General features: G+C 39.4%; 1 protein-coding gene and 1 long non-coding RNA gene across 2 annotated transcripts in view; one reads left to right on the plus strand and one right to left on the minus strand.

Annotated features, from left to right (window-relative positions):
• The window catches only part of LOC129543464 (uncharacterized), a 31,949-nt gene extending 31,419 nt beyond the window's left edge, over window positions 1-530 (minus strand). The window contains exon 1 of the long non-coding RNA XR_008683291.2: window positions 393-530. This is a non-coding gene — a long non-coding RNA (uncharacterized LOC129543464). The remainder of the gene's footprint in view (window positions 1-392) is intronic.
• Window positions 1-19,377, plus strand: part of LOC129543293 (uncharacterized) — a gene marked incomplete at its 5' end in the record, with an annotated part of 139,519 nt that overhangs the window by 110,990 nt on the left and 9,152 nt on the right. The window contains one exon of the mRNA XM_088831269.1: window positions 8,053-8,259. Within this exon, the coding sequence (XP_088687395.1) occupies window positions 8,053-8,259 (207 nt within the window). The remainder of the gene's footprint in view (window positions 1-8,052; window positions 8,260-19,377) is intronic.

Below are 19,377 nucleotides of genomic sequence, written 5' to 3' on the forward strand. Positions count from 1 at the left end.
AGGCAAGGACACTGGAGTGGGTTGCCATTTTTTACATATAAACAATGAATTCATCACCTGTAGGATTTATCTCTGGAGAAGGCAATGGCAAGCCACTCCAGTACTCTTGCCTAGAAAATCCCATGGACAGAGGAGCCTGGTAGGCTGTAGTCCATGGGGTTGCTAGGGGTCGGACACGACTGAGCGACTTCACTTTTACTTTTCACTTTCACACATTGGAGAAGGAAATGGCAACCCACTCCAGTGTTCTTGCCTGGAGAATCCCAGGGACGGGGGAGCCTGGTGGGCTTCTGTCTATGGGGTCACACAGAGTCGGACACGACTGAAGTGACTTAGCAGCAGCAGCAGCAGGATTTATCTCAAGGAGCAGAAAAGTCTGATTTTTTCCTTACCTTTTGCATTCTGTCATCCTTCGACTTACTCTCTAGTCCTAATCTCAGATTTGTTGTGGAGTGGTTTTCCCCCTCGCAGTCCACTCTTCTTCATTTTGATAGCCAGCACTCCAGGCAAGGCAGGGAGCTCTGTGCTTGCACTTACTCTGAAACCCATCTACAGTTTGTTCACACACAGTTGCGTTGGTAATAGTATTAACATTTGCATACAAGGGAAACCTTGAGGCTGTTGCTAAAGACCTGTGACTTCTTACTTACTTAAAATAACCTGCATCTTTTTCTTGCATTCATTTCTATTCCCAGGAGCTTTGCAAAATATTTTAACTAGAAGTCAAGTTCTTTGTGGTTTCTGAGTGTATTTTGTAAAAATTGTGCAATTGTGGTGTGAGAAACACATATTTCTGATAACAGAGGCAAGATGTAATGTTTGAGGGGTTACCAAAATTAACTGTGCTCATGATAACAGAACTTATTCTACAATGTGTGTACAACCACATATGGCTCTGCATGAGGTTTCCCCAAATTGCATTATTTCTAGCTAAATTAAGCACAGGTAATTTTGTTCAGAAGTCTGGGTTTTTGGCAATGTAACATAGTTTATTACCTTTCTCAAAATTGGTTCAAATTTTCTTAAGTACTTGTTCTATATTCCTAATGGTTATGCTAATGAAAGAAACATCAAGGCATGATCATTTTACTTACCCAGTTTATCTGTCGGTAATCTTCTATTGGGCTTCCTTGGTAGCTCAGGGGTAAAGAATCCGCCTGCAATGCAGGAGACCGGTGTTTGATCCCTGGGTCGGAAAGATCCCTTGGAAGAGGAAATGCAGCCCACTCCAGTTTTCTTGCCTGGAGAATCGCGTGGACTGAGGAGCCTGGTGGGCTACAGTCCATGGGGTCGCAAAGAGTCAGGCACAACTGAAGCCACTTAGCAGCTTGTTTCAAAGCAACACACAAAATGAAGCAACGTGCAGAACTGCTGATATTCATAGGCTGCAAGGAAATAAAAGTATCTGGAGAAAAATGGAAAGCACCATCAAAAGTATACGTGCTTCCAAAGCTTCTGAAGTTATCCCAGGTTTTCATTCCATAGTTAAGTCAAGGTCATAGGTTAGATTCTTACGTGGGCTGGTTATGCCTTTGTCTAAACTCTGGGTCCATCACGGAAGAGGCATCACTTTTATCATTTGGAAAGCCAGCTGTTGCTGTGTCTTTTCTATCTTCGGGAGAGGAGTTACCGTGTTTTATTAGACCCAAATCTTTGCAATTTTGACCCTTTAATTTACACTGTTAGTCGCTCAGTCATGTCCGACTCTTTGCGACCCCATGAACTGTGTCCCATTAGGCTTCTCGTCCATGGAATTTTCTAGGCAAGAATATCGGACTGGGTTGCCAGTCCCTTTTCCAGGGGATCTTTCTGACGCAGGGATTGAACCTAGGTCTCCTGCGTTGCAGGCAGATCCTCCACCATCTGAGCCACCAGGGAAGAAGTTACACTGGGATATGTGATATTTTGGAGGAGGAAATGGCAACCCACTCTAGTGTTCTTGCCTGGAAAATCCCATGGACAGAGGAGCCTGGAGGGCTGCAGTCCATGGGGTCGCAAAGAGTCAGACGTGACTTAGTGACTAAACCACCACTAGGTGATATTTTAGTACTACAGACGCAGTCTTTGTCATTCATTTGCATCCATTAATTCAAAAGGAAGGCACTGTTTTCTAAAACAAAACACAGCATTTACAGGTAAGATGCTCATTTTGCCAAGACCCAGTTTTTTCACAACATGTTCTCTCCTAAAGAATTGGCGAATAAGATCGCTATCATCAACGCACAATGTATTTGGAGTCTAAGCTTCAAATACACAGGAGACCAACTGGGTCACCCGGTATGACCTAATTTCCTGACCCGGGCTCTGTCTTGCTGACTTTCCACACTTGGAAATAAAGTGCAAATTCGAGTGGGGAAAGAAAAGAAATCCACCCAAGAGCTGTTAAAAAAAAATGTATCTATGCAGTAAATCTATGTACCACTGTGTAATTATAATAACATAAACAAATCCACTATAAGGACATTCACACCAGACCTAATTTCGTGCTGAACTATTATAATGCAATTAAGAGCCTCATAGTCCTGTTTTAATTAAGCTCTGTTGTGAAATATGCAGCATTTGAACCTGTTCTGACCTGTTTCGTCTACCATTGAATTACCGCTCTCGACTTGTTTTTCTGCTGAACGATGAATCTCATTTAAGGATTACTGTTTGTGGCTCTGGCATTTGGTGGGTTTTTCTGTGCTTTTATGCCTCCAGATCCACTCCATTTTTAGCTCCTCAGAAATGCCCTATACATGATCTCTTGACTCACCTGTCTCAAAAGATTTGTTAACTCACCCTGGGCTTTTGTGGCAATAAAGGTACAGATTTGATTGGTTTAATGAAAGAGATTTTAGGTGACAGGAGAGTTCACTTGTGGAGCTAACTTCAACTTCTGTAGGGCAGAGTCAGTATCTACTGGCCTATCCTTTTGCAGAAATAGTAAGTGAACTCCAATTTTCCATGGATATTACTTAGTTTGCCAACTAGTTTAACCATTACTCACTAGCAAATGAAAAACAAAGGCATCTATATAAAATGCACTTTATAGAATAATCAGTTCCTACTTCCTTTTTTTTTTTTTTTTAATCTCTCACTTAACTTTCGGCAAGTGTGTCTAGGTTGTCTTGTATTTGCCTTAACGAAAACTTCCCTTCCTTGATTCCGATTGTCTGAAATAAAACTAAACAGGAAATATTACAGGTGAATGTCTAGCTTGGTGATCAAATATCAAGCCAGTCTGCTGAAGAGCCTATTACCCAACAACTAGTTTTAAAGAAATAGAGTGAAAAGGCAGGAGAACAGTTTCAGGCAATCATGTCCACCCACTTAGATTATTTGGAAATGAGCCAAAGGGCTTAAGAAAAATCAAACGGTGATTGCTTCATCACACCTCACCTCTGTGTCCATCCTCTGCTCTGCCTCTCTTTCGGTTTAGTTCTTGTTATAAAACATCCATGTTCTGCTTTTTTATTTTTTATTTATTTTTTTTACCTTGTCCTACTTTCTTAACCCTAGGGAGGATTTTAAGAAGGTTTCAAAGCTAAGCATCCCCAATTGCTTCAGGCTGTCTTTGGTTGTAAGTCAGAATATAAAGCAATTACCCAGAGGGTAGGATGCGTTGGTGGCCAATAGGAAAGTGTTCCCTAGATCACCAGGTAACTGAAAATATTCTCTTCAGGGTGAACATCTGGTTCAGATTCTTAACCATTTCTAGTGAGGTTTTATGGGTCACTCTCCCTTTTCCTTTTCCAAAAGGTGTGTACTCGTAAAGCACAAATAATAGGGTTTAACTTGATCCACATGCCACCGCTTCCCTGGTGGCTCAGACAGTAAAGAATCCACCTGCGATGCAGGAGACTTGGGTTTGATTCCTGGGCTAGGAAGATCCTCCTGGAGAAGGGAATGGCTGCCCACTCCTCTATTCTTCCCTGGGAAATCCCATGGACAGAGGAAACTGGAGGGCTACAGTCCATGGGGTTGCAAAGAGTTGGACATGACTGAGAGACTACCAACATACACATGCCTTCTGGACATGTGTTTGATTATCAGATCTTAAGGACTGCTGGCTGGAAATTCTGGAAATGACCACAACTGCTTTAGTATTAGAACTGTATGGTCCAAAAAATAAATAAAGAGAAAAACATCAGTGATTTTTTTTCTAATGAATCTCCAATTCAAAGAAGCTTGAGAACTTTCCGTGGATATTAATAAAACTAAATAGCTGTAGTAATTCGGATGCTGCCTCTATTTTGATTTTCTATGACAAACGACACTGTATCCTTTTTGAGTCAAGAAGGATGTTTGCAAAGTTCCTGCTCAGACCAAGGACAGAAAAATCTTCCCATAGATTCTTTCACAGGCACACTTCACTGAGGAAAAATTCAGCATGCTCAAAAATTCAGAAAAATTCAGAACCATGTTCAGACACAGTTCCATTCCTCAGCCACACACTAACGCACAAAGACAGTGGTCTCTGCAATCAAACATGTTACCACGTGCAGTAATCAACAGTTTTGCTGGCTTTAGAGTCAGATCAACTTGGGTTCAAATATCAGAGCTACATGATGATTTGTGGTCCCAGGGGTCTACTGTGATATACACGCCTCTTTCCCACACCTGAGCTAGCTGAGAAAAACTAAGTAAACACAGGAACCAGACTAAAGGAAATAAAAACGTCAGCCTCATGACTACTAAAGCTGTTTGGAAGATGCAGCTCTCGATTAGCAGCCAAGTGGGCTTGGTAACTCATCACCCCATAAGGCAGGAGCTGGAAGGAAAGTCATGCTCCGAAGAGGTTGCTCTTGTTAAGACTTGATTATGAACAGGCAGAGGATGTGGGTGCTTCCTGGATACAAAAAAAAAAAAAAAAAATAAGAGAGAAGGGGCAAGGGAGCTACTCTGAGTTCTTGCTCCAAAAACTCCAAGGAGGAGAGTAAGAAAAGCTTGTGGGTAAATCAGAGGTAGAGGAATAGGATTATTTCTTAGTAAATAATGTCATTTTACAACTGTCTTTGGGCAAGTTACTTAATATTTCTGAACCTCAGTTCCCCTGGCTGTAAAATGGAAATAATAAAACCAACCGGACTGAGTTGCAACATAAACAGACAAACGAGGGTGTGTGTGTGAACTGTCCACCTCCAGGCCTACCACTCAGTCGTGCTGATTCGCTTTCTAGTCTGTGTGGTGGTGGTTTAGTTGCTAAGTTGCATCCGACTCTTTTCGACCAAAAGGAACTGTAGCCCAGCAGGCTCCTCCATCTGTGGGATTTCCCATATTGGAGAGGGTTGCCATTTACTTCTCCAAGGGATCTTCCTGACCCAGGGATCGAAAGAGTGTCTCCCGAATTGCAGGCGGATTCTTTCCTGCTGAGCCACCAGGGAAGGCCTTCCTTTCTAGTCTATCCACCCATTCTCGTCCTAGACTCTAGATCAGCTAGGGATGTCTCTGGGTAGTAGGCAATTCACTCCTCTCTTTCCTCCGACTAGAGATGGTTGAGAAGGGGAGGAGGAAGAAAGATGTGCATATCAAAAGCAATAAGAGCTGTTTCTAAAAACCTGCTGTGCACAGTTTACTACCCAAAGTTTCAAGGCAACTTGTGTTCTAAAAGGAATCAGCTTCCAAAGCAAGAGTTGCTCCTTTTCAAACACATGTAGACATCTTCAGAATCTTGCAGCACACCTGTGCTGCCAGGGCTGGAGCGTGGGTGTGTTTCCTCCGGCATTTGCAGGACAGAGAGACTTCCATCCAGCAAGGCTCCTGGCTAACTCCTTTATCACCAAGTTCTTCACAGAATAAGCAGAAACCCCCTAGTTCTCCAGGATGTGCCGTGCTTATTCCCATCTCATTTCTTTTGCTCTGTTTTGCCTTAAGTCTATCCTCTTACATCCAAAGGCTGGGAGATATCAGAGATGTGTGTGATACTTGGCCTGGAGCTGCACTTGCAGCCAGGAGGCTTCAGTTCTGCTCCTGGTTTAGGCTTCAGCTGTGATCCTGGCTCTGGGAGGGGCCGGAAGAGCAGCAACACCCACGTCCTGATTGACCTGGGGATGCGCAGTGTCGCTAAACATGCCCACCAGGTGATCACACAGAATAAAAAATAAATACATAAGTGGATTCACGTTCCCATTGTTGCCACCGTGGCTTTGACATAGTTTATTAAATGCTTTCTTTAGATGTAGTCAACGCTATCGCTAAACCTGCCCTGCCAGCTTGCCACGGTCCCGTTGCAGTAGCATCAATGATTAGTGGTGCCCGTGCTTGTCGCCACCTTTGAGACGTCTGTCACTCAATGCTCACATCTAGCTGGTAACTGAACTCTGATGGTTCTGTTTCAGAAAAAGAAATCATTGACTCTGTCTCCAACTCAGCTGCCACTCGCCAGGTGCAGGGTCTCCTCCTCTGCTTTTGGTGAGATGATCTCCAAACTATCGTCTTTCTGGGCTAGCTGTCACTCTGCCTTTAGCTCTGTTACTCTAAAATACAAGTCAAATGAAGCCTGTCTTCTACTCAAAAAACCTCCAGCCTTCTCCTTTTTATGAATTACACTACAAATATCTCAGCAGGGTATCCTGTGTCTTCACAGTGCAAATGATGTTTCTAATCTCACATCCTGGTTCTCACCCCTGCCCTTCAGTCAAGTCCACTGGACCATGGATTGGCCCTGGAGCCCACCATGCATTTTGCATCTCAGTGCTGGACACACTCACGGCCCTTTTCATATATTTTGAAATCCCAGTAAGCTTTTGAGACCCAAATCAAACCTCACCTCCTTGGTAAGGTTCCTTCTGTGCACTCATCACAATTAAATTGGCTTTGAGTTAAATGTATGCCAGTCTCTTACTGTGAACTTCTGATAATTCCTGAATCTTGTCTCTATTTTCTGAAAAAACTAACATAGATGGATCCTGGATAAATGTCAGTTTTTAATTGTATTCACCCTTAATCTTTTCTTTCATTCAAGGTATTTTAAGACATTTATCACTTTTTTACCTGTTCACCTAGAATTTAATGTTACTTTTTCATTTTCAAGGGAAAGCTTACCAGCTAGAATCCTGGGAGTTTATTGTCAACTAGAGACTTGAATTAAATAATAATTGACCAGAACTTTCCTTTGTATTATTTAATCTTTCTGTATTTTTGAGTGTTGAAAGTACTTGCAAATCATCTTAGGAGTTAACTTCGAGGAATGTGTTTGACATGAACTTTCTGCCACAACAGATAAATGCTTTCTGCCTCAGAAGGAGCCAGTGAAGAAAGAAATCAATTGAATACTTTCCTTTACTTACGTCTGAAATGACTGGAGTATGTAAACAGGGAAACTTAAAATTTTAGAAAGCATTTTTCTATAGTTCAGTAGTTGCTGGAGAAGATGACAAAGAAATCTGGAGATGAGAAGGTTTGTCAGTCTCAAAAAATTTTCTGGAGCCGTGTAATCTAATCTTTCATTGCCAATATTTTAGACAAGCAATAGAGCAATATCTTTTGAACTCATTCATGGTTCAGTTAACTTTACTGAAGGCCCCACAAGGAATGCTGTCTTTAGACAACAGACTGTCACAAACTAAAAGTGGTATGTAAACAAAATATGCAAAAATCCTGCCTTGTGCACTTCAGTAAAATACATCTTTAATTTATCTTGCCCCTTGTTTTGGTGACGCCAGACACTCAGCTTACTACAAAGAAACAAAAAAGAGCAAAGATTTATCTTGGATGGAAAAGCACAAACACCCATTCATAAAATCATTCGTAAGCATTTTTTTTAATCAACACTGTCATTGTCGCAGCCTGCTTGATCTTCCTACTTTGGGTTAATATGAGAGCCAATTACAGCTTCATCTGTGTAGAATTAACTTTACGGAGCACACACCGGGGATTTGTCTTTCTTCACTATTTAGATATATGTCATAAAAATATGCCTGGAATGGAGGCAGAGGCATTGCAGATGGCAGAGACGCTCAGATTTATTGTAGACGCATGTAAAATTGGTTCTGTTCTTGCCAGAAGTTAATTAATGTTTTTTCTCTTCTTTCCTGGGGCTGGGGGCTGGGGGGGCCTGTGTCTCACTAGGTGGCAGTGTATGATTATATCTGCAAAAAGCATGGCGTCCAGTCCAGCATCTCCAGCGGTGACCTCCAACAGCACAATGACATTTCTGTGGCTGCACTTGGTCCAGGAGGTATTACTGCTCACGTAGCTGTGTACACCGTTTATCCCAGTGGGTTCCAAGAGCTATACCGCCATTTTCTTAGGCTCCCTAGCGGTGCCATTGTTGAGGTGAGTAGACATGTAAAAATGTTAATGCAAATGCCGTGTATGTCGTCATGCATGCATGTTTGTGGGTGTATTTATACTCAATTTTAAAGCTTCAAAATTAATTTGCAAGCATATTATAACTGATGCCTCTAATACCATATAGGACTTGAAGATGTATTTTAGTGCCCTTCTAAAGAAACGTAGGTACCACGTAAGAAAAAAAAAAAATGTTTCTGGGCAGAGCTTTTAGAGGAGAGGCGGGAAACAAATTACGTGAAATAATTCAGGAATCTGCATGATAAACTTTGACTCAGGTAATATTTGGAAATACCAGCAGATTGATGAAGAAGAAATATGAGTCCTTAGACACTTTGATGAGGCAGAAAAGTGTGTAACCCTTTGCTTAAATGATCTTACACAAAATGAATGAGATGGTGCAGTTTCATATCTTTTTCCATAAGATAAATCTGAAAAAAAATAAAGAAAGAAAAGCCTCCATTCCCTAAATGTTTCAAGATTTTTAGAGTAGCATTTGGCAAAGATCTTAGTCACATTTCCTTCTAAAAAGTCAAAGTCTTTTGGTGAGCTGAGTTTATTTGAAAGAAAAAAACAAAAAACAACATAAAACCCTCTTACATCGCTTCACAGTCTCAGAATTCAAACTTCCAGGCATGTTGGAACCTGAGGCCCCCATTAGCATCAACAGTGGTGTTGAATCATGAGGACAGAAAGCGTGTTATTTCCCATTATTTGATGCAGTTAAGGGTGGAGGGGGAGAGTTCAGATACGTATCACATCCGATTCTCTGGTCTTGCTGGCAGGAAACACCCTCAGTGGCACAACGCTGTTGCTAAGAATTTGCAGCATGAGGGTCTTTCCATTCCCATCACACTTTCCCTGTGGAGTTTAGCTAGAGCTGTTTCTGTTATGGGATTGATGAAAGTATGCCTTCCTAAAAATCCCTTTGAATATAACCTTGAAGAAATTTCTAACTGTCTAGAGCTCAGCCTTGCAGATTAGGGTGCTTCTCCTGTCTACAAAACCCAGCCCACAGCGGTATTTGGTACTTGAGTGACTCAGGCTCTCAGAGAAACAGTGGTGGGCTAGCCCCATTGTCTCACCTCCCCTCTCCGTGATAGAGGGGACTGTGTATATAGTAGCAAGGAAGCGGTAGGCCAATGAGGACTAGCCCCATGTAATTCTTTGGAGCTTTGGATCACAGGCTGCTTCTGACACTTCTGCACCCCTGCATGCACACTAGGCCCTTGGTTTAGTCATTTCCCATTTCTCTGACTCCATCTTTATTTGTAAAACTGGGTTATGAATATTTATGCTACCTGCCTCATAGGGATTTGGGACAGATGAATGAGATAACGTTGGCAACATATTTTCAGTTTGGTTCAGTTCAGTCGTGTCCGACTCTTTGCAACCCCATGAATCACAGCACGCCAGGCCTCCCTGTCCATCACCAACTCCCGGAGTTCACATATTTTAGGTCTTTTTTAAAAGGAGGCAATATGCATTACACAGCGCTATAGATCACGCTCATGGCATTCTTGAGGCAAGAATACTGGAGTGGTTGGCCATTCCTGTGCTGCAGTCCATGGGGTCGCAAAGAGTCAGACATGACTTAGTGACTGAGCAACAACAACATGGATCATGCATGATTAAAATCATTCAACTTTTAAACATGTTTTTCAAATGTAGTGCCATTATGCTAAAAATAAAGCAAGATAACTTCTAGGAGGATTGCGAAATGGGGAAGGAAGCATTATTGCCCTACCTGGTTTTGGTTGTCCGGATTTTCCATGCTATGGGATTATATAATGGTCAATTTATGCGATGGTGGAAGTGTGTCTGGACCCCTCTAAGCCTATTCCCAGCGGAGATGCTAACAAATACAAAGCCAGCTTTTCCTCTTTTTTCGGATCCCAGCAAAGGCACAGGGACCTGCTCCCTCTGCAGTCAAGTCTAAAGCCCACCCACCTATTTCTTTGTACTGTAATGTTCCTTGTTTTGTCCACTATGTAATCCATTTTGAAAGGATTTAGCCTCTTTGCCAGGTGGCTCAGTGCTAAAAGAACCTGCTTGCCAGTGCAGGAGACATGGATTCGATTCCTTGGTTGAAAAGATCCCCTGAAGGAGGAAATGACAACCCACTCCAGTATTCTTGCCTGGAGAATCCTATGGACAGGGGAGCCTGGCAGGCTACCGTCTATGGGGCTGCAAGAGTCAGATATGACTGAACAGCACAGCAGCAGCCTCTTTGCAGCTTCTCTAACACTTTTTAGGAGTGCCTGTGTGCGTGCCAAGTCACTTCAGTTGTGTCCGACTCTTTGTGACCCTATGGACTATAGCCCGCCAAGTTCCTCTGTCCATGGGATTCTCCAGGCAAGAATACTGGAGTGGGTTATCATGCCCTCCTCCTGAGGATCTTCCCAACCAGGGATCGAACCCGCGGCTCCTGTCTCCTGCACTGGCAGGCAGATTCTTTACCACTAGCACCATCTGAGAAGCCCCTTTTTAGGAGTACTAGATCTTATTGTTCTAAACTTTTTTCCAGGACTGCATTGTGTCTCCCAGAGGACAGGAACCATAAAACCATACCAGTCCCAGAGCATATTGAAGACTAGGCAGGTTTTCTTTCAGCTGTGCGACTGGCTATTCAACAATATTCCTACTTTCTTTTATATCTTGACCCCTTACATGCACAGTCAGATCTGTTTCTGGCTTTTTGAGCTACAAAACCTGAAATTGGAATGGGTTTGAGACTTTTTTGGCAACTTCAGTGGGAAATGAAATCCATGTATTATCTTTCGCAAAGACGTATGCATGATAAAGAAATTTCCAACAACAGCACTTGGATAGATTATATTTTCTGGATTAAAGAAACACCTATTCAACTTTTCAGATTGTAGTCATCTACTTGGATTAAAGTTAACTTCTCCCTTTGAATTCCTTATCTGTGTACTAGGCACATAACTATTGTTCAAGGAAATCTTTAAATTGCTTGAATTTTGGGATGCCAAGCTATACTACTTGATGAGAAATTATGCCCCATGAAATCTTTTCCATTAATGCCTATAGCACGTGAATGAAGGGAACTTATACCTAGGAAGGGCTTCCCAGGTGGCTCAGTGGTAAAGAATCTGCCTGCCAATACAGGAGACCCAGGTTCGGTCCCTGGGTCTGGAAGATCGCTGGAGGAGAAAATGGCTACCCATTCCAGTATGCTTGCCCAAGGAATCCCATGAACAGAACATCCTGGCAGGTTAGAGCCCATGGGGTTGCAAAAGAGTTGGACACGACTGAGCAACTAAACAACAGCAACTACTTTGGAAATGACTCAGATCCGTTTAGAGACACCTGTAAGATCTGTGCCACATTTTGATGGATATTCTGCTAGGGGAAGAAACAGGTAGCCGCCTCTGTACCCAATTTATTTACAAATTAGGTGGGGAAACAAAAAGGAGTAAAATGCTTCATCTTTATAACCTGAACTCTCTTCTCAGAGGTTTCATGCTGGTTGTTAAACAGGGTATCTCGGGTTCCGAGCTCCTTCTGCATTTAACACAGCTCCAGTTATGACGACAGTGATTTCTAAGTCTCTCCTAATTCTGATATGAAATATAGGTCACGTATTAACCTTTTCTTTTTTCCCTCAAGAAAACCTTAGCAATTTGAGTTTTGAAGCAGGTTATCTGCCAGTTTTAAATTTTTTTGTGAAAAGCTATGGTTTTGGAACAGAATAATTTCTGCACTAGAAAGGTCCGCTCTCATCGGGTGGGTATAGAAGTTATACTACAAACGATCCTTCCTATGGATTTATGTTCATAATTTTTTTTCATCCAGGCCTGTGTCCCGAGATGACACAGTTCTTACAGTGTTCTACATATTTGACTTTAAAACATAAAATGCCCTCATGCTTGTCAAAGACGTCAGTGGTCTGTCAGGAGGTGAGGGCGTTTCCTGAGTTCTCTTTTCCCCAGCCTTTCTGAGCCTGGGAGATTCCATGGACTCTCTGCAGAGGAATAGTTTTTAAATTAATTAATTATTTACTGAAGTGTAGTTGACTTGCTATATGTATATATTTATATATAATATATGCAATATATATATACAATATACATATATATATATACTCTTTTTCAGATTCTTTCCCTTATAGGTTATTACAAAACACTGAGTGTAGTTCCCTGTGCTAGAGTAGGTCTTTGTGGTTATTTTATGTATGGTAGTGTGTATATGTTCATGCTTTGTCTCCGTTTTGCAGCGTGAGTTATTTTTGAAAGTAAAGTGATTCTAAAGTTTTGCGTGCTACAAAACCTAGAAACCCAGGCAACACTGGTGCAGACTCATCAAGTCACAAATAAGCTTCCGGATCCCAGGGTATCCATTGCAATTAAGAAAGTCCTTGGAGCATTAGTTGGGGTGGAATGGGAAAAGGGTTTTTTTTTGTCATTAGAGGCAGTGTCGCCTGGTGGTCTGAGCGGAGAAGTGGGAGTCAGGAACCCAGAGATCTAACAGAGGCTCCGGGAGGCCCCGCTGAGCGGCTCCAGGCGAATTTCTCATCCTCCAGAGGACGGGCTCACCTACTTTGAATCTCCCATCTGAAGAGCTCCTTACCCAAGGCCTGGAGATACGCAGCAGGAGGCCTGATTCCTTGTCTGCAAAATGAGAATATTAATACTTGCCTAAATAACAGATTAACCAATTAGTGGTTATTAAGTGTTCTGCTGATAGAAAAAACAGCGGGAGAAGAAAGGTGAAAACAAAAAACGGAACCACAATTTTGTGATTAGATGGGTTTGACTTAGCTCGGGATTTTTCTCCTGCTTATGGAAGTGAGTGGCCATTGGTGGGAAGAGCAGGTGTAGAGGGGCTAACCCCAAACCATATGACCCTCAGCGAGAAGACAGCAGAGGAAGGTTTATCTTGCAAGCCCACATGAAGCTTGGAGTAGAGAAGGAGGCACCACATTCTGTCTGAATCAGTGATTTGCATGGCAGAACATAATACAGATAACTGAACATTCACAGTTGTAACTCTTTTATTGCAATATCTTCCAGAAAAGATTATTTATTGTTTTTGGAAATTCCCATATCTGTTTGTTACAATGACTAAGTTGCTGTGTGTGTTGGAGGGGAGAGAGAGAGAAATATACAAAAATGAAGAAGAGAGATATAGGAAAATATTGAAAACTTGGGGTCTACAGGAATTATATAAATTGTTGAGAATTTCCCTATCCAATTTTTCCTTCTGTTGAAAATCGTTGTCCATGAGAAGGGGCAAAGCTGCTCCTGTGTTTCTCATTGTGCGTAGAGAAAATATTAAAATAAACTAGCCTAAAGAAAATATTAAAATTACCCCATTTTTTGCAAATAGAAGAAAGTGCCATTTTCATTTCCCAAGTTTAGAAAACTTTACATTTTGTGCACAACACCTGCATGAAAAGACGCAATAAGTTCTTGGGGCACGACTGCTTATAAGACATAATTGAAAATACACGCAAAAATGAACCAGTAATAGCAATACTTATGACTTTGCATAAAGTATTGCTAAAAATGTCAAGTACAGGATTGTCTTTTATTTTTGGTTCTCATAGTCAAACTTAACAGCTGCCGCTTCTATTGAATTTTGAAAAATAAATTCCTGATACTATCTTGTTATTTCTTTTTCCTAAGAATGATTGGTTATTGTGATAAACTGCAGAGGGACAGCACTGTATTGTATTTAAGGCTTAAACCCCATTTTGAAAAACAAATTATGAAAAGGCAGAATGAAAGAGCAAAGAAGAATTCAATTATCAGGATACTATTACAATATAAGGTTACTTATAAGACATTCTGGAGAAGGCAATGGCACCCCACTCCAGTACTCTTGCCTGGAAAATCCCATGGATGGAGGAGCCTGGTAGGCTGCAGTCCGTGGGGTCGCTAAGGGTCGTACACGACTGAGCGACTTCACTTTCACTTTTCACTTTCACACATTGGAGAAGGAAATGGCAACCCACTCCAGTGTTCTTGCCTGGAGAATCCCAGGGACGGGGGAGCCTGGTTGGCTGCCTTCTATGGGGTCGCACAGAGTCGGACATGACTGAAGTAACTAAGCAGCAGCAGCATAAGACATTCTCTTATCCTACTACCATGAAAAGTCTTAAATAGACATATTTACTAATCATTTAAATAAAAATTAAATATATCCTAGATTTCTCTCTTTTTGAAAATTACTTGACAATATTATTATTTCCATATGTATCTATCAAAATAAATGATTTTATTTGTCAGTAATAATTAGGTCAGTGTGACTTGCTGTGACATGGCTTGCTTTTCACAAAACTAAGCAAGATGGTTCTCACCTCAGGCTTACTTTATTATTTATATATATAGCTGGTAACCTGTAAGAGGAAATATAGCTTTGTTTTTTAAAAATTAGCACATTATAGTTTTAAAATAAATGCAACAGTTTTCAGACATATTTTCAGAAAATGTAACTAATACTTCTAAAAAGGTATTATTTGTCCTATTTTTATGGGTCAAAAATATAAATGCTAGTGACTAAATTAATTTTGGTAAAACTATGTTTGGTTTCTTTAGAAAGTCCTGAAGAACTACTTTGATTTTACTTATTAAGGTGTGACTTTAAAAAACATTTTAGAGTTACTACAGGCCTTTTCTAAATAGCTTCACTTGTCCAATCTTATAAATAATACATTTCTCTATATTTCATTTGGATTCATAATTTGAGACAATTATTTTTTGGTAGTAACTGTTTTTTATAGACTTCGGTTTATTTGCATATAAAAAGAAAAGAATAATCTCATGCATATTTTAAAAAATATTTACTTATAAAACAATTTTCAGCATCTTAGATTTCCTTTGACTCCCCAAATAATTATTATGAAAGTTGTAGAAAAGATTTGTTCTATTATTCATTTATCTATCAGGAACAATGCATATATGCATGATATATTGGAGAAGAAAATTTTTCTGGAATTCTAAGTCATAGGAAATGTTTTAAAAGGTTTATTAAGTGTAAAAAAGCAGTTTGAAAAATAAGCCTTGACATACTAACTAAAGCATACAGTTAAATATTTAATATAAACATTATAGAAGTGAAAAGTCTTTATTGCACAGTCAATAAAGAATGAATCTTTTAACTTGGGTAAAAATAATTTCACTTTCACTCATCTATATATTTTTTTTATTGTATTGGAATTTAGAGACCATAACTTAAAAGGTAACCTAAATTTGAAAATAATATTTTTATGCTTTTTATTTATTAATCATAAGTTGCGATAAATTTGGAAAAGTTTTGAGTTTTTTCCATTATAAATATATTTGCTTTTAATTTTTTTCCAGTTGTATTAAGGAACAATTGACATACATCACTGTATAATGTTAACATAAAACACTGTGGTTTGATTTACATGTATTGTGAAATGATAAACATAGTAGTTTCAACAATCGTCATTTCATACAGATACAATAAAATGAAAATAACAAAATTCTCCTTGTGATGAGAACTCTTAGGATCGACTCTCTTTACGGCTTTCTTATCTATCATTCAGCAGCACTAACTATAGTTTTATATTTTATCCCTAGTCTTTATTTATCTTATAACTGGAGGTTTCTACCTTTTGTTTGAAACATATTTTAAACCCATGCCTCCAACAGTCAATGCTTGAGCTGAGCATTTCAGAATATGACATAATACAACTAATCAGTGATTTTTATCTTGATTCCATTTGACAAGGCTGCCTAACACTGATTTCTTAAAAAGTCAAAATAATTCACTCATGAAAAAAAGCCACAAAACCTTAAACATAATTATTTTTCTTGTATTTATGTATAGAAATATCATGAAAATATTTTGGTACATTTTGTAATTGTGTCAATATTATATCTACAAATGAATGATTTCTTTTAAGGATCCATAGATACAGAAGTATTAGATTTTCTTTTTCAGTTTATGGAACAAATTCTTCTATAATGACCTGAAACAATTATTGAAGGATAATATGATTAAGCAAAGCAAAAATCAGTTGCTTATTGTCAGTTATTTTTACATATTTGTATCCTATAAATTATTATAATCCCATTTGTACTTAATAAAACATTGACATAAAATCATATAAGTTTATTTTATGTGCAAAATCATATATAGTGTGCTGAATGACACACATAAGGCATGAAACAGTAACAGTGGCTTATTTTCTGAAGCAGTCTTGACACTAATGCTAAATTACAACTCAGAAACATCTAGCATTTTTAGCTTTATGAGAAAAGGCTTTTTACATATTTAACATAATTCCAGGAAAAATAAACTGGAGTTATGTATAAAGATACATACACTGCAACCAAAGGGCGTTTATATTCCCCTGTAGAATACTTAAGATGATTTTATTGCCATTTTGTGTCATTTTCTAAAGGATATAAAATACAGTCAGTAAACAAACTAGACTTTGGATTTAAGGTGACAGCTGCTACTTCAGAAACAATATTCAGATATTTAATCTAAAGAACATTGAATGTTCTTTATTTTTACAACCAAGTAAAGTATTCTTTTGCAAAAATGAAAGGACAGTGTGCTTTGAGTTATAATTTTCACAGGGGTGATCAACATAGCCACCACTAATGACACCCCATCTTCACTCAGTCCTAGAAAATTAATCTGAATGTCAGCCCTTATTTAACTGTTTGAGGAAATTAACATCCATGCTCTACTTTTTCAAAATGCAGACTTCCTTTCTCTTAAATAATGTTGGTTCGATCTGTTATTTACTCTGAGTGGAATATTGCTTCTAGCTCTGATTTTTTGTTGCTGTTGTTTCTATTTTTTTCTAGTTCTATTTTTGAAATCTGCAATTGTAACCTAATGTTAAGACTCTTAATCCCTAGTTCAGGTACAGCTATCTGAATTTTGTTGGAGAAACTTTCATTTCACTATGGAGCCATGAAGAGTTCACCTGGGCCACCAATATTGCTGGCAGTGAGTTAGTGCTATGCACACATATGTCCTGTGTTCAGCTTAGCAAATTGAAACCACATCTGTCTGAATGTTGTATCTACTTTATACTCCTGTTCCTCAGCCCCCTTACCATCTTTATAATGACCATGCACTAAAGACTGATCAACATGTGTTTTTGGGAGCTGAGTACAACCCCTTCTACCAGTCAGATGGCAAATAAAGTCAACTCTATTCTTCTAAATAGACACTTGAGGGTACTAGGGGCTTCTTTATACCAAAGAGGGCCAGTCCTGCTTCAAGCACAAGATACAAGGAACTCACATGCGTTGTCTCCATGGCTACAGGTGTTTCTGTTGACCACCAGCTCCGTACATCCACATGGCCTGAAAGATCCTTGTCTTTCTCTGCAGAAATTCTTTGCTGGTCACACTGCCTGGCGATGCTCAAGCTTGCGCTCTATTCATTCACAATCATACGTGTGTAACACTGCGCTCATGGGGGCCTGAGCAGCTAGTCAAGTTCATGGTGGCTTTGGCTTCAGTCACATAATGTGCCAGATCTAGTTTTCTTCCAAAAAAGCTGATTTTAAGTGTTTTTGCCATTTTTTAAATTGCTTTTATGAATGGGTAGAATTTGGAGTTTCTCGGGGCATTTTCACGGATATTCTTTATTATTTCTTAAGGCTAGATTCTGACAGTGGAATTTCTAGGCCAAAGAATCTGAGAATTTAAGAGGATATATATGTATGAGCATATTTCTTATACACATAAATACGGTATTTATCTCCAAATTGCCCTCCAGAAAAAGCAGGCCAATAGAAAGCCACCACTGCAGTGGATGGGAAGTTTGCCCAACATTTTGATAATCTTTCTGACTGTGTTCTCTGTAACTTAGAGATAGTGATATGTTTGAACTGTGAGACCACATGGACAGCATAGCTTACTGTGACTTTCTGCCTTTGAAAAATGCTGTACAACTAGTTTTTTTTTTTTCAAAGCACAGCACATTTAAAAGCAAGCTCGCCATGAGATCTTAGTTGTTTGCAACATTTATTTTCTAGCCACGTTTCCTCCCCATAATCAATGAAACTCATAAAAGTGTGATCATAATATTATTAGCTTATTTTTCTAGCACAAATCATTTAAAATGTGACTGTAAACAGATACAGTAATTGGAAAGTGAAAGTCTTACACAACAATTAACTGAGAAGTGACAACAGATAACTTTCTTTACTGACTATAATTAAAGATATATTATATTTTTATTCCCTCTTTCCCAAACCTATCAGGACAAAGTATTATTTATTAATCTGGTATCTATTCACATAGACATGCAGATCATTTTCTACAAGTACATTTTTGATATATTATGGTGGCAGCTGTGATGAGGATGAGGGGAATAGTTTAATAGTTTAGAAGTAAGTTTAAAAAAACCAGTAGAACACAGAAGGCTGCATGCTCTCAGTCCATGGCCCTCTGCATCAGGATATAGAAACCCTTCCAGGTCCAGATGATAACTGGGGAAGTTCCTCAAATATTGAGCAAATAAAACCATTCCTGATGCTATGACCCTCCTTGCCCACACCCTATGGACATTTTAGGAATCCCTGTTAATTAAGATATAGTACTGAGTAAAAAAAAAAATTCCAATAATTTATTTCCTAGAGGATAAAGTAATGATTGAAGTTCTTACTCTTGAATCAAACTCTCAATAACAAAGAAAGATTGTGAATAGCAGGAAACTTAGGAGAAAGGGAACTTGTCATTTTGAAACTTCTCATTCGGGTGAATGCCACCCCACTTGGTATGAAGAATGTGTGTCTCAGAAATTCCGAGAACTACTGGCATAATCCATCATTCGAGGATCTAAAAGGGAAGATATCGCGAGATGATGGACCAAGCTCAGATGATGACTCTGAGTTGAACTTTTAGAGAGTCTTGATAAGAAAGAAGATGAAATAAATGCTGGTGTGGCACAACATGTTTCCCAATAAATTTAGATTTTAAAAAAAGTGGACTGAGAAGCACAAAGAAAGGGATATAGTGAAGAATTAAAAAGAGAGAGAGATGGTTAAGAATGACAGGAAGAGAATTCCTTGGTGGTCCAGTGGTTAGGATTTGGCTCTCGCACTGCTGGGACTTTGGTTCAATCCCTGGTCTGGAACTAAGA

Source organism: Moschus berezovskii, chromosome 23 (genome assembly GCF_049115385.1).
Source record: "Moschus berezovskii isolate FMDL1 chromosome 23, NW_MosBer_1.0, whole genome shotgun sequence".
Classification (NCBI taxonomy): Eukaryota; Metazoa; Chordata; class Mammalia; order Artiodactyla; family Moschidae; genus Moschus; species Moschus berezovskii.